Genomic DNA, 15,249 nt, shown 5'->3' with positions numbered 1-15,249 from the left:
GATGAACGGGTAGTTTCTTACACAGACGCTGACGACATCAGCAGGCTTTAAAAAAACAACCCCCTCAATCTTATGGCTTCATATTTTGATATTCATCCATATCAATTAATCGTGCATAAAGTTCCATACACTGGGGGAAAAGGAAGATGGTGAGAAGAATTGGGGATCTGGGAGGGTCGGTGGGAGGCGAAAGATAAGAACGCGAGTAGACATTACATGTCCGAGACCCTTTAAATTATAATTTACTAATATAACAGCAGTGATACTCGCTGTTGGCTGTTTAGGACAAATAAACAAGAAAGGTAAGCACAATAAATGATTCCCTGTGCAGTACTTTTTGAATGATATGCCGAGACTTTGCAGAGTTGTGATTTATGGCGGCATGGTATGAGTTCTATATGGGTAAAAAAAAAAAAAATCACCTTTGTGTCCCCCCCAATCCTGGCATCGGATCTACACCCCTGAGCACCATGACTGAGGGTCCAGTTCTGTCTGAGTCTGACCAGTCCAGGTTGTTGTAGAAAGCTGCAGACGTCCAACATGTCCTCTCTGACTGATGACTGAGGTTTAGTAAACCAGGTGTTTGAATGAGGACATGTCTCTCTCCTGATCCTCTCTTACAGTACTTGACTATAAATGTTTCTCATATTTACATATTCCTGACGTACTGGAACTGAATGTGGGTTTCTCCTGATTGGAACTTAATTACAGTTCACAGGAGACAAAAAGCCTGTTGTTCTCACTAAGGGTAAAAAGATGAAGAAGAATGAGGCCAGCCGACCTGTGTAGAGTTCTGACCTGGTGAGTCTGATCTGAGCTGCTGTGGTTGTGACACTGCAGTGACGTTTCCTCTGCTCATCATCAGACTCTGGTCAACACTGACACACAGATCAGAGATGACGACTGCTTCACCACACTTCAAACTGCCTGTGTCTCTGGAAGGCTGCTCTGTCCACCATGCTGTTGTTGAAGAGTCTAGAAGGAAAACACAGAGCAGAGAGTGAACGTCACTCACTGACACACAACAACAAGTTGTCCACTCTGAACAAACTCAGTGATGTGAACTCACCGCACAGACTCCATGGACGGGTTGATGGAGACCAGCTGCAGCAACTGGACTGTAGACGCATCAGTGATGCTGTTGTGACTCAAACTGGAACACACACACACACACACACACACACACGCACGGGCACACGCACGGGCACACACACATACAGAGGGAGATCAGGAAGACAGGACAATGAAATGAGACATTAAGTTCATATTTAAATGTCCAGACACATTTGTCCACATGAGACACTGACAGGAATCTTCAGATGCTAGAAACTAGAATAATGTTTGGATGCAGGACTATATTTATATTTCTGGATCTTTTATTTCATGTTAACTCCTGTTAATGTTCCTTTAATAAATATTTAAAGCTGACACTACATCACAGTGTTGTCACATGACCAGTGTGTCACTCACTCCAGGACTTGGACTTTGTGCAGATGTGTGGTGAGTGTGAGCAGCAGCTGGTCAGTGAGTCGACAGTGACTGAGGTCCAGCTCCTTCAGTCCTTCAGACCAGTCCAGCATCCGGCCCAGATCTCCACAGACCCTCTGATCCAGATCCGTGTGACTGAGGTCCAGCTCTCCACCCAGGGCTCCACTCAGAGACACCGCCCGTCTCCTCGTGTCCCTCTCACAGCTCACAGGAACCAGGGACAGCAGGCGGAGGACGACAGCTTTACTGGCTCTGCAACACAACAACAGAGACAGACTGTCATGGAGCATGAACATGAAAGAGAAGCAGCTTCCTCTCTGGTTCAGCTCAGCGTGGGCTCTCTGACCTGAGGCGGACTTTGTGTAGGACAGGAAACAGCAGGTCCAGTCCGCTGTCGTCCACCTCACAGTCTCTCAGGTCCAGCTGAGCGTCCTGGCTGCTGCGTGTCAGGACGGAGGAGACGGTCCAGCAGTCCTCAGCAGTCAGACACAGAGTCTCAGGCTGGTCCTGCTCTGACAGATCCACTGAGAGGGAACAGGACAGATCCAACCTGTGCTGAGTGGCTCTCAGCAGCCGTGATGCTGCCTCCTGCTGGTCGCCACCGGCAACACAGCAGTGGAGGAACCTCAGCAGCAGCTTCCTGTCAACACTGATACATACATTCATTCATTCATTTTCTATACCGCTTATCCTGCACTAGGGTCACGGGCATAGTGCGAAATACGGGGGGGTTTGGGGGGGTCGGACCCCCCCGATTAACCCCTTGAGACCCCCTGAAAGACTCAAAAGCAAAATCTGAGGGGGGTCTCAATCTTGTCAAAAAAATAAATAATATAATATAATACAATAATTTTATTGTGGTCAATTAAATGTGTTTAAGATCACCATGTCCAGTATTCATAATTCAAAACATTTATTCGTTTAACATTAAGCTGAACCGTGTCACCTGCGCATTATGCAAATTAGCCATGTGCGCCAGCCCATCGCTATCAGAACAGAGGATCCCGTTCCTCTCCACCCTCTGCCGAAGAAAGTGAAGTTGAGGCCGAGTGCTCTGAAGACGTAGCCGCAGCCCCTGCTGCTAGCACTGGTGATTGGCCGCTTTTCTTTTCTTTTTTTTTTTTTACACCTAAGCAGGTGGGGTAATGGAAATACCGCAACCCTTGGCTTGACATTAAGGCAGGAAAATAACTTAAGGTAAGAGGCTAGCCTGCTTCAGCATACTATGGCCTGAACCCCCAGTGGTGTTGTTTGGCCAGGCGCCTGTTGTGAGCTATTTGTCTGTGCTTTTTCAATTTTCATGATGGCCCGTTATACGAATGTGATTTGTGGATGTGTTCAATGCTGTGTTTAAACGTATTTGCCAGATGGATGGTTAGATAAGGCTACATGATCGGTCATAGTTGCAGGCTGAGGATCTCGTGCACATAATTGCACGTCAGTCTCCGATCTCCAGATTTATACAGTTGGTTGTTATTTGAGTGCACGAGTTTGGTGTCTTTCATTCATTTTAATTGTTGTATTTTATTTATTGTCTATTCGTTTCTGCATTGCCCTGATCGCGCGCCAGTCTCCTATACCTGGCATTTATTCATTGTTCAAGTGCGCCAGTGTGGTGCCAATTATTGTCTTTTATTTATTGAATTATCGTCTATTTATTATCAATTACTTTCTGCATTGTAATGCACAACTTTGCCTCTCCTTTTTAGGCTATAGGCTAATTTTCTTGGCTTATTGTAATGTTATAGTCCTACTTTATAAAAAGAAAAAAAAATAACGGTACTGCGCAACAATCGCGAGTTAGGGACCCCCCCGAATATTGATGGGTATTTCGCACACTGGTCACGGGTGAGCTGGAGCCTATCTCAGCTGACTTCGGGCGAGATAAAAAAAAAAAAATTGTTTACACTACTTTTAAAAAGAGTAAAGTCATTTAAAACGAGGAGCGAGCCGAGCCGACACGGTGCAGTCTATGGGTGCAGCCCAGGAGAGGTGCTGAAGTGCTGATCAGAGGAGTGGACAGACCGGGCAGGAGCAACCAGCCCAGAGGCGTCTCAGTCCTCGGCCGTCTTCAGTGTCTCTATCACCCCTTTCAATCCGTTTCAGGTTATTTGTTTGTGTTTAGGGAGGCTATATTTGTATAGAATATTTTTTGGCAACCAGAAAAGCAATGTTTGAGCCGGCGTTTATTTCGGATGGGCGTTTACTCAGTGGCGGCGCCATCACACTCGCTCGCAAAAAAAAAAGACGAGAAAAAAAAGGGGGGGGGAATGCAGTCATGCATATTTTGTCTGAAGGAGGGAAGCGCGTCACAGCATCATTTTTATTAAATCATAGTTTTCTCTAAATTAAGACAGTGTGAGGGACTATTTTTCACCCAGCCCCCCAAAATGTAGGCTATGTAATAAATTAAAAAAAAAAAAAAAAAATTGCGTGTATCGTTTAGGGATTTTTTACTAAACGTTTACAGTTTCATTCCGTGTACACGTGTACAAAGTCACACCCCTAGTTTAGATGTAGAGAAACAGCTGATGAAACAACAACAAGAACAGACATGACACAGAGGATCAACTGTGTGTCTGTGTCTGGTCAGAGGTCAAATCAAACATCAATACACTGATCACCGTTTAATGATGATCCTGTCCAGGAAGGGAAGCAGCTGAGTGAAGTTCTCCTGTAAGAAGTGGTGTTTCCTCAGGTTCACAGTGAAGGTCTGAGCTGGTGAATGCTGCAGCAGATAGTGAAGAACATCCCAGTCCAGACAGCAGCAGCTCAGGTCTCCACCAGTCTTAGTCAAGGTGGACAACGTCAAGTCCTGGTCCTGGACTTCATGGAGGAAGGTCAGGAGCTGCTGGAGACTCTCTGCACTCAGTCTGTAGGTTCAACAAATACAACTAGTGAACACACAGTGTTACCACAGCAACTAGAGTGAATCTGTGAGACTCAGGAAAGACATTTACTTGACTGGTAGAGGACGGTGGTGAAGCAGCAGTGTAACCAGACACCGAGCAGGGACACAGAACTCAGTCAGGTCCAAACGTCTGACGTCCCAGTGTCTCAGCAGAGACGCCACGCCACCGACCACCTGCTGCACTTTTCTTTCTGACAGCTGGACTTTCTCAGAGACAAGAGACAGCTCCTCCAGAGACACCGGACAGACCAAGCTCTGTCTTCTTACACATCCACACAGCAGCAAGGCCACGTGATTGGACAGCCTGAGAGTCAAGAGACAGGACAGAGCAGCTGTCACATCAATAACACATCTAACACTAACTACAAGATGGCGTCATAGCAAGAGACAGTGATTATACCTCAGACTGTGCAGTCGTGTGGTGGATCTAAAGAGGAGGGAGACTCCTCTGACAGACACTTTACTGGGAGTCAGGGTGAGATCCACTTTAGAGGAACAACGTCTCAGAACCGTCCCCACAGTCCTGCAGGTCTTCCTGTCTAACTGTCCTGTGAAGAGCAGGGTGAAGTCCAGGAGCTGCAGCAGAGAGACCAGCTGCTCCACATCCTCTCTGGACCGGACAGAGATGGATGAACACACTCTCTGGAAGAACTGAGGATCACAGCTGAAACACAACAGAACAGATCAACTGTGAAAACACATCTACAGCACAATAACAGACTCACTGCACTACAATGTCATGCTTAACTAAATGTCTTATCATCTGTACATTTGGTGTTGGCTGTGAATAACATTACATTTAAAGACCATACATTGTCAAATAGCTTTTTAAGGACACTAAGGATCAACTGGGTTGAAGCATCTTCATAATGTTTTGTCTGGTTTACCTGAGCTGTGAGATATAAGGCAGACACTGCAGAAAACTCCTCACTTCACTCTCTTCATCTGACCAGCCTGTCAGCTTCACTGGTTTCTTCTCTGGTTGGAGTTTCAGCACTTCCAGGAGGATGGAGGTCTTTCTCTCTGAGAGGTTTATGATCCAGACTGAAGGAGCTGACTGGAGAACTGAGTGTAATGCTGGAAGGACTCTCAGATCTGTCTCTCATGGTCCTTCACATGGGAGAAAAGATCCAGCAGGAAACTACACTGATATTTTCTAATATGATCATGCATGTCTCTGTCCCTCAGAGGGAATGAACTGTATCTACATACTGATGTTAACGTCTCCAGTATCTTCTCTCCTGTCTGATGTTCTCTCTCTGCTGCTGCACAGAACAGATTCACAAACAACTTGACTTCATCAGAGATGTCAGGCAGTTAAACCAGGGAGAGAAACTGGAAGAGAAGAAAACATTGAATGAAGACGTCAGTATCAGAAACAGAGACACACAACACTGACATACAGGGAGTGGAGCTGCTAAAAGTCACTAAACAGCTGCTAATGAGCAAAACACAGTCACATCAATCAGCCTGAAACTCAACTAACAACCACTTTGACTGACCAACTTCACTACATGTTGAAGGAACCAGGAATGTCAGACAACAGTGGTGGATCCTCCAATCACTGATCAATCAATTAGCTCCAAAGCCTGAAATACTGGACCTCCATTTAGAACATCCATCATTCTGTTCAACTCTTTAAAGGACAATTCTGGGCAAATTCAACTCGGGGCTGTATTTTCCTAACATAGGTCTAAAAGAAGGAATTTTCTCATCAATGCCATGTTTATTCACACACACGCGCATACAACACGTACTTTGTGTGAATCAGGTCTCCCATTGAAGCTACCAAAAGCTTATTGCGGGAGCCTGGATACATACAACACAAAACAATACAGCATATACAAGACTAACAATACACATGAAACATCAACAGTATGAATACACACACACACACAACAATAAAGCATGTACTAAACTAACAATATAGTACATGAAACATTAACAGACATTAGACAATGTGGACCCCAAGCGTACCAACAGAAGCTTTTCATAACATGTAGATAAGAAAGCAGATGATAATAAAATTTACATTCAATTTACTATGGTTCAGATGCTCAATGGTTGCAGCTTATATACTGTATATAAACTAAGTAATTTAATTTTTAGCTTTTTCTTAAAAATGGAGATGGACGTCTCCACCTTCAAGCTCTCATCTAGCTCGTTCCAGATCTGCGGTCCTCTGCATGCAAAAGACAGACTCATTCTTTTTAATCTTCTTTTTTTCCCAGTAATTAGATGTTTTTTCCTGGTATCATACGCATGCCGAGGACCGCAGACCGGAACAAGCTCACACAATCTGTGGTTGGTTTTATGGATAATTTGAAGCATCACACAGGCATTGTGAAATACATTAATTTCAGTTAACCGGAGGAGACCGAAGCGATGAAATAGAGGTCTTGTGGGGGCATTGAACTCGGACCATGACACAGCTCGAATGATCTTTTTTTGAAGGCTTTCTAATCTTTTCAAATAGCTAGGGTAGGTGTTGCACCAAATTACACTCCACCACAGCAGGACTGCAGACCCAGCACCCCCAGGCCTCATAGACGGATTACCGCATGGGCAAAGTGGGCGTGTGCCCAGGGCCCCAGATCCAATAGGGGCCCTTGGCCTTCAGAGTTTTTTTTTTTTTTGTACAATAAAAAATATATATATATATTGGAATGAATGTGGTTTTGAAAATGTAGTATGATTATAAAATCAATTGAATGCTTTAGAAATTATAAATCAGTAGGCTAATGTGTGATGACACAATGACGTAGCCTACGTGCGCTGGGGTCAAATATACAGTGCGTTTTTTAAATGGAGACGCGGGCGCTCAGTGGATCAGCTGTTGCTGCTAGACGAAAACAAAGGAAAGAAAAAGCTGAAACGGTTGAAACGGCTGAAACTGCGCTATGTAAGTGGCCGTAGAGGACAGACTGATCCGAGTGTTGGACTACCTTATCAAGGACTTTTCCTCGAAGAAGACCAGGAAAAAGCCGGTGGTTTTGGTGAGTCTATACTCGAGTAGGTTACTCGGCATCCGAGTGCAGTCCGACCCCCTGGTTATGTGTGTGTAATCTCTCTCGCGTTGTTAAATGAATAAACAGAAACCGCTGCAGAGCGCGAGCCTGGCACAGAGGTGCGCGCTCTGGCGCATCTGGCACAATCTGTTAACGGCGCAGAAAGGAAACTGGCTCCACTGCGCCGCTATTTCACGTCCGACGTCTATGGTAAACTCACGTTTTTATTGACATTGTCGTGTCCGATCCGACGTAACTATAACACCATAACACAAATGTATCTGACAGCTCTCACTTCGTCATCTGCTCCTCCTCACTAACTCACCTACACACAGGACTCTGTCTTCCTCACACTCACCCCGGCCCCTCATCCAACCATACCCTACCTGCCCGTACTGTACCGTACACATTCACAGTCAGTCAGAAATCACAGAACTTAAACATCATAACAAGAACGTTACTGCGGGGTCGCTACAATATTTACAGTTTTTCAGTTGTGCAATAGGCTCTTATTAATAATCCAATCCCATTGCTACGTGGCATGATGCGCAATTGCGCACCAGTGTTTGTAGAGCCTGGTTCAGGGGAGCACAACCCCCCCAACCCCCTCGCAAAAAAGACCTAAAATGACAGTAATTTTGTGTTGTTGTGTGTTGCCCGGTGTGCGTAATGGGAAGAGCGCCTTTGCCACTGTTTGCATGTGTGTTTGCATGTGTAGGCAGGGGCCCGTGGCGAGTTTGTGTCCAGGGCCCGTGGTCATGATAATCCGTCTATGCCAGGCCTTCTTTCTCATATCTGGAGACTTTAACCATGTAACCCTGGATCACACATTGGCTGCCTTCTACCAGTTTGTCGACTGTCCAACTAGGAAAAACAGGACAATTGTCTTGCTGTATGCCAACATTAAGGAGGCATACTCAGCTACACCCCTGCCCCCACTAGGTAGATCAGACCACAACCTTGTCCAGCTACAACCACTGTACAAGCCATTAGTACAGCGGCAGCCTGTAACAACCAGAGAGCAGACTACAACAAAACAACGTGCGTGAGGTGTGGAGGGGTCTGAAAACCATCACCGGCTACAAGCAGGCTACGGATGGAGCAGCAGAGAAAGAGCCCAACGAGTTTAACATCTTCTTCAATCGTTTTAATGAGGTGCCTGCACTCCACCAGACCCCCCCCAACCCCCCCCCCCCCCTCCCCTCACCTCTCTCTCTCCCGTCCCCACCCACCTCCTCACCTACATCCCGCAACTCCTCCATGTGCCTCTCCTCCCTCTCCTCTGCATCGCCTCCTCCCCCTCCCTCTTCTGCAGCCCATCCTGCCATCACTGCAGCCCAGGTTAGTGGCATGCTGAGGAGACTACATCCCAGGAAGGCGGCAGGACCGGACAAAGTGTGCCCCAGGATGTTGAAGGCCTGCGCTGCTGAGCTGGGCTCGGCTGCAGCAGCTGGGCTGGGCTGCAGCAGCTTTACAACCTGAGCCTAAGCCTGGAAAAGGTGCCCACCTTGTGGAAAACATCATGGAATTCCCAATACCGAAGGGGAGGAGCCCCAGTGACATCAGTGACTTCAGACCGGTGGCGCTCACCTCCCACCTCATGAAGACACTTGAGCGGCTCATCCTCAACATCATCCGCCCCCACGTTCAGCATGCCCAAGACCCTCTTCAGTTTGCCTACCGGGAGAGGGTAGGGGTTGAGGATGCGGTCCTCTTTCTCCTCCACAGAGCATACTCCTTCCTGGACAAGGGAAATGGCTCACTGAGAATCCTCTTCTTCGACTTCTCCAGTGCATTCAATACAATCCAGCCCCCTCTCCTGCAAGAAAAACTGACCAGAATGCACGTTGACCCCTCCATAGTGTCCTGGATCACTGATTACCTCACTGACAGACCGCAGTTTGTCAGATTGAGAGGCCGTACATCAGACACAGTGACCAGCAGCACCGGAGCACCACAAGGGACTGTACTCTCTCCTCTTCTCTTCACTCTGTACACAGCCGACTTCCAGTACAACACGGACACATGCCACATGCAAACATTCTCAGATGACACTGCAATTGTGGGGTGTATCAGGGGGGGCAGTGAGAGTGAGAATGAGTACAGAAGCACAGTGGAGGACTTTGTGGAGTGGTGTCGGCTGAACCAGCTGTAGATCAACAACACCAAAACAAAGGAGATGGTAGTCGACTACAGGAGGAAAAGTCCCCAACCCAAGCCAGTGTCCATCGAGGGGGCGGAGGTGGAGGTAGTCGGCTCCTACAAATACCTTGGCCTGCAGCTGGACAGCAAGCTGGACTGGACTGTGAACACAGACCGCCTATACAGGAAGGGGCAGAGCAGGTGCTACTTCCTGAGAAGGTTGGCCTCTTTCAACATTTGCAGGAAGTTACTGCAGATGTTCTACCACTCTGTGGTAGCCAGCGTCCTGTTTTATGCTGTTGTGTGCTGGGGGGGGGACATCAAAAAGAGGGACAGTGGGAGACTGGACAGGCTCATCAGACGGGCCAGCTCTGTGGTGGGCCTGGAACAGGAGTCGGTCATGGCAGTGGCAGAGAGAAGAACCATGGAAAAACTGATGGCGATCATGGACAACACCAGCCACCATCTGCACTCTGCCATCAGCTCCCAAAGGAGCAGGTTTAGTGGCAGATTGCTGTCACTGACCTGCTCCACAGACAGACTGAGGAAGTCCTTTGTGCCCAGGGCAGTCAGACTGTACAACAGCAGGGGGGGGTGGATGGTGGGACGGGCACAACATCTGCAACATCTGCACTAATTGACATTTTATGAACTGTATTTCTTTTATATGAGAGTGTGTGTGTATATGTGTACATATATATGTATGCATATATATAGGTGATAGTTTGTATATGTGTGTATATATATAGGTATATTTTATATTTTATTTTATTCTTTTATATTATTGCTACATCTGTCTACATTAGCCGAGTGCTTTCTTTCGGAATGTTTGGAGCAGCTGACAGATGAATTTCCTTCGGGATTAATAAAGTATTTATCTATCTATCTATCTCTATCATCAGCAAAAATGATCCTATGGAATATTTCAGAAGAATTAACAAAATCATTAAAGGTACATTGTGTAACTTCTTCTGTTATCTATTCACGAAAATCGATTATTTCGTTCAAAAGTGTGTTTTTCATTCATCAATAATCCCCCCCATCAACAAACTGAAGTGTTCCGGTAAGCTCTGAATTTGCCGTTCATATCATTCATATCTACATGGAGCGGGTAAGCTCGGTTGGTAGCTGACATGTCGTTTCGCCCTGTTTTTGCGTTCAGTGGCAGCGTGACGGTAGGAAACCACGGAAACTCACCGGAGACACCGGAGCCGTCCGCTCAGGTCGAGGTGGCGTCTGTGAAAAGTCACTGCGGTGCATTGAGGACTGTGAGGACTGCACGTCAATGCTGCATTCAGGTGCAGTCGGAAAAACGGCCGTCGGTAACAAACCAGATGTCATTTTAGTCACAGAAGTCCAGAGAAAGCCGGTAAAACGTGGGTCAGGTAAACAATACGCCATCGCCACGACAACTTATTGTCACGTGTATTGTTTTGCTTCGTCCTGACAGGCCACTTGTTTAAATAGACGCTTGTTTATGCCGTTACCTGCAGCGGCTGTTGTCCATCTGCCTTAAAGGCCCCATGGCATGAAAAATGTGATTTTGGTTATTTTTTCATGCTTGGGGAGGTCTCTGGGCCACGTATATACTGTCCCATGCATCAAACTGGTCATAAACGGAGAAACACACACCGCCCATTTGTAGGAACATTCTCTTTAAGACGAGCAGATAGCACTTCCTCCTTTCTGTGATGTCACACACAAGACTCCGCCCACCGTGACCAGTTGTTATTTTTCAATTTCTATGAATGCAGCTCATAGACTGTAAAAAGAATGGACGTAGCGTCCGTGACGTCACCCATTGGTTTTGGGGAGTCGTTTTTGTGACTCAAATATGGCGGCCTGAACAGCGCCATGTTGGATTGGCCGGCCGAGTTCCCGCCCACTGGCCTCGAAGCAGCTGTCCACGGAGCTGCTCAGACCTGTCACTCAACGTTTCCGCGCCCTAATTGGTCAGAGTTTTAACCTTATAACAGTAAAACGGCAGAGTTAAAAAAAAAATCACCCCCCTCAGAGTGTGTGCGGGGGTAGAAACTATCGATTGAGACGAAAAAACGTTCTGACACCAGGCTTTTAACATGTTTACTGAGGATGTAAAGTCGGCGATTTTAACATGGGGGTCTATGGGGAATGCTCCCTTCTGACACCAGCCCCCAGAGAAAGAAGAGGGGATTGCAGTTTTTTGAACGCGGAAGTGAGCTTCACTTCTCAGACTGACAACTGCCCCCTTGATGCAGCTTAGGTTTCAGTTACTTGCCTGTGATTGGCCCGACCACATGCCACTCTAAAACAGTCAGCCAATCAGAGGAGAGGTTCTCATTCTCTCTTCTGATTGGCCAAATGACCTGTGCCTGTTAGAACTCCAGAAAGAGGCAACAGAAAGGGGCAATATAGACGATATTAAGCAGATCACAGGTACTCAAAACCAATGATACATCTTGTTAGGGATATCAGCAGGTAAATAAACCCAGAGAAAAGTGCACAGCATGGGGCCTTTAAAGGGATAGTTCAACATTTTGGCAAATTGGCCCATTGCCATAATCGCTATAGTCATAGCAGTAGGTTCGTTAACTTTATTTGTCAGTGTAAGCTATTTTTAGAACGGCAGAGCGGAGCGACAGGCTGCTCAGAGCTACGCTACGGAGGCTAATGGTTGGTTTCCCTCATCAAACTCATCAAATACAAAATCCCAAAACTCCAAAACGCTGTCGTGGACAAGTTGTGACCTGCACAATCACCACGCTATGAGATAATAATGGAATGTTACGAAACTGAGCCGTTTTCGAGGTAAATACAGGGTAAATACAGAGTCTGCTTGCTGAAAAACTGTCCCTGAACGCAACGTGCATCAGCGGTTTTGCATGAATTTACCTCTAAAACGGCTCCGTCTCGTAACGTTCCGTTATTATCTCATAGCGTGGTGAATGTGCAGCTCACAACTTGTCCACGACAGCGTTTTGGAGTTGTTGGATTGTGTATTTGATGAGTTTGATGAGGGAAACCAAGAAATTCCCTTAGCCTCCATAGTGTAGCTCTGAGCAGCCTGCCGCTCCGCTCCGCCGTTCTAAAAATAGCTTACACAGACAATTAAAGGTAACAAACCTACTGCTATGACTATAGCGATTATGGCAATGGGCCAATTTGCCAAAATGTTGAACTATCCCTTTAAGCCCGATTTCACATGAATGCAACATGAAAAATACGACTGAGTTGCTTGCGATCTACAACCGCACCACTAGATGGGAGTAATTCTTACACAATGTACCTTTAATGTAAATATGATTTTTGATATGATTTTCAGTTTAATTGCTCCTGTTTTGCGGTAGTTGTGTCTGTCCCCGCATCGCCACGGCAGCAATGAATGGGAGCAGATGGAAGTTCCACTGCTTAGGCTGTTTTAGACTCTTGACTTGCTCTCAGTAAAAAATATTTTTTCCCACAGACAGCGTCAGATGGATACTCAAACATGCACCGAGAAGTTTGTTTACTTCAAGCAAGTCAAGAGTTGATATTCCTGTGTTTCTGACACAAACGGGAGCTTCAGACTGCACGTGAACACACCGAGCGCGTCAATTGGGTCTTACGCAAAACTCCGCGAGACACTGAATTAGACCTAGTTTTACAAACATGTCGGCTTGCTTGAAGTAAATAAACTTCTCGGTGCAAGTTTGAGTAGCCATCTGACACTGTCTGTGGAAAAAAATTGCGGCTTTGAGGGATGTAAACAGCCTAAGCAGCGGAACTTGCATCTGCACCCATTCATCACTGCCGTGGCGATGCGGGGACAGACACAACTACCGCATAACAGGAGCAATTAAACTGAAAATCTTCAGATTCCTTCTTTTAGACCTAAAATGTTAGGAAAATACAGCCCCGAGTTGAATTTGCCCAGAATTGTCCTTTAAAGATCAATAAAGTTGTAGTAAAACATCATCAGGATTCACACTGGTTTACTGTCACTTCGTCATGATCTGTTGTTTAATTTGAATAAAGCAAAAATAATAAACCAATAAATAGAGTTCAATCTTCTAGATTAAGTTATGTTTAGTACAGTACATTTACCTGAGCTGTGAGATATAAGGCAGCCACTGCAGAAAACTCCTCACTTCACTCTCTCCACCTGACCAGCCTCTCAGCTTCACTGGTTTCTTCTCTGGTTGGAGTTTCAGCACTTCCAGGAGGATGGAGGTCTTTCTCTCTGAGAGGTTTATGATCCAGACCGAAGGAACTGACTGGAGAACTGAGTGTAATGCTGGAAGGACTCTCAGACCTGTTTTAGTCTCATGGTCCTTCACATGGGAGAAAAGATCCAGCAGCAAATAACATTGATATTCTGTATAATCATCATCCATGTATCTCTCATCCAGAAAGAATAAACTGTAGGCTATGTGCACACTGATGTTAACGTCTCCAGTATCTTCTCTCCTGTCTGATGTTCTCTCTCTGCTGCTGCACAGAACAGATTCTCAAACAACTTGACGTCATCAGATACGTTAAACTCTTCAGAGAAACTGGAAGAGAAGAAAACATTGAATGAAGACATTAGTATCAGAAACAGTGACACACAACACTGACATACAGGGAGTGGAGCCAGGGCCGGCTCTAGGCATAGGCGATATAGGCGGTCGCCTAGAGCGCCAACTGCTGGAGGGGCGCCGCCAGTCAAGGGAAAAAAAAAAAAAAAAAGAAGATAATAATAATGATTTATGTCCGCTGGCGCCCCCTCACTTAGTGTTTTCTGTGTAGAAAAAAAACCCCAAAACAAATAAATAAACAATGACAAACATGTTCCTAAATTGTGTATAGTCACACAGATACCTGTCTGCAGCAGGAATGCTCTCAAGCCGTTTTCTTGTTAGAAACACCACATTTTTAATTAGATGTGTGGCACAAATGCCGGCGCGTTTGCGCAACCGTCTCGATATGTTTTTTTTTTTTCATATTTCGGTCATTTATGCAGTGGAAATGCGGTACAACTACTGTGATTGGAGCTGCTAAAAGTCACTAAACAGCTGCTAATGAGCAAAACACAGTCACATCAATCAGCCTGAAACTCAACTAACAACCACTTGGGGCAGTGCGTGGCGCAGTGGTTAAAGCGGCTGCCCCATGAAGAGGCTACAGTCCTCAACGCAGGCGTCCCCGGATCAGGCAGACCTTTCCTGCACGTCATTCCCCCTCTCTCTGCCTCCCCCTTTCCTGTATATCTCACTATGTGCTATCCAATAAAGGCAAAAAAGCCAAAAAAAATACTTAAACTGACAACCACTTTGACTGACCAACTTCATTACATGTTGAAGGAACCAGGAATGTCAGACAACAGTGGTGGATCCTCCAATCAGTGATCAATCAATTAGCTCCAAAGCCTGAAATACTGGACCTCCATTTAGAACATCCATCATTCTGTTCAACTCTTTACAGATCAATAAAGTTGTAGTGAAACATCATCAAGATTCACACTGGTTTACTGTCACTTCATCATGATCTGTTGTTTACTTTGAATGAAGCAAAAAAGAATAAATACATAAATAAATGTATCTTCTAATTAATAGATTCATTCTGTTACCTGAGCTGTGAGATATAAGGCAGACACTGCAGAAAACTCCTCACTTCACTCTCTTCATCTGACCAGCCTGTCAGCTCCACTGGTTTCTTCTCTGGTCGGAGTTTCAACACTTCCAGCAGGATGGAGGTCTTTAT

At 45.8% G+C, this 15,249-nt stretch overlaps 1 protein-coding gene across 1 annotated transcript; it reads right to left on the bottom strand.

Moving 5' to 3' along the window:
* Nucleotides 1–691: 691 nt before the first annotated feature.
* LOC146990546 (uncharacterized) lies at nt 692–8,669 on the bottom strand. Its single transcript, XM_085803659.1, has 9 exons — nt 8,615–8,669; nt 5,287–5,494; nt 4,800–5,063; nt 4,449–4,703; nt 4,113–4,361; nt 1,835–2,128; nt 1,471–1,740; nt 1,070–1,153; nt 692–975 (listed from the first exon to the last, which is right to left on the bottom strand). The coding sequence occupies exons 1-9, from the start codon at nt 8,667–8,669 to the stop codon at nt 909–911; spliced, it is 1,746 nt and encodes a 581-aa protein (XP_085659785.1). The 3' UTR covers nt 692–908.
* Nucleotides 8,670–15,249: the final 6,580 nt, after the last annotated feature.

This window comes from Trachurus japonicus, chromosome 2, assembly GCF_045865225.1.
Source record: "Trachurus japonicus isolate A0001 chromosome 2, Traja_1.0".
Lineage (NCBI taxonomy): Eukaryota > Metazoa > Chordata > Actinopteri > Carangiformes > Carangidae > Trachurus > Trachurus japonicus.
Note: the sequence above shows the minus strand (reverse complement) of the source record. Positions and strands in the feature narration are given on the sequence as shown.

Coding starts and splice junctions, on each gene's coding strand:
- LOC146990546 (XM_085803659.1), bottom strand. CDS start 8,669: ATGGAGGAGTTGCGGGATGTAGGTGAGGAGGTGGGTGGGGACGGGAGA. Junction 1,741..1,834: donor CTACACAAAGTCCGCCTCAG/GTCAGAGAGCCC, acceptor GTTGTGTTGCAG/AGCCAGTAAAGCTGTCGTCC. Junction 976..1,069: donor CCGTCCATGGAGTCTGTGCG/GTGAGTTCACAT, acceptor TTTTCCTTCTAG/ACTCTTCAACAACAGCATGG.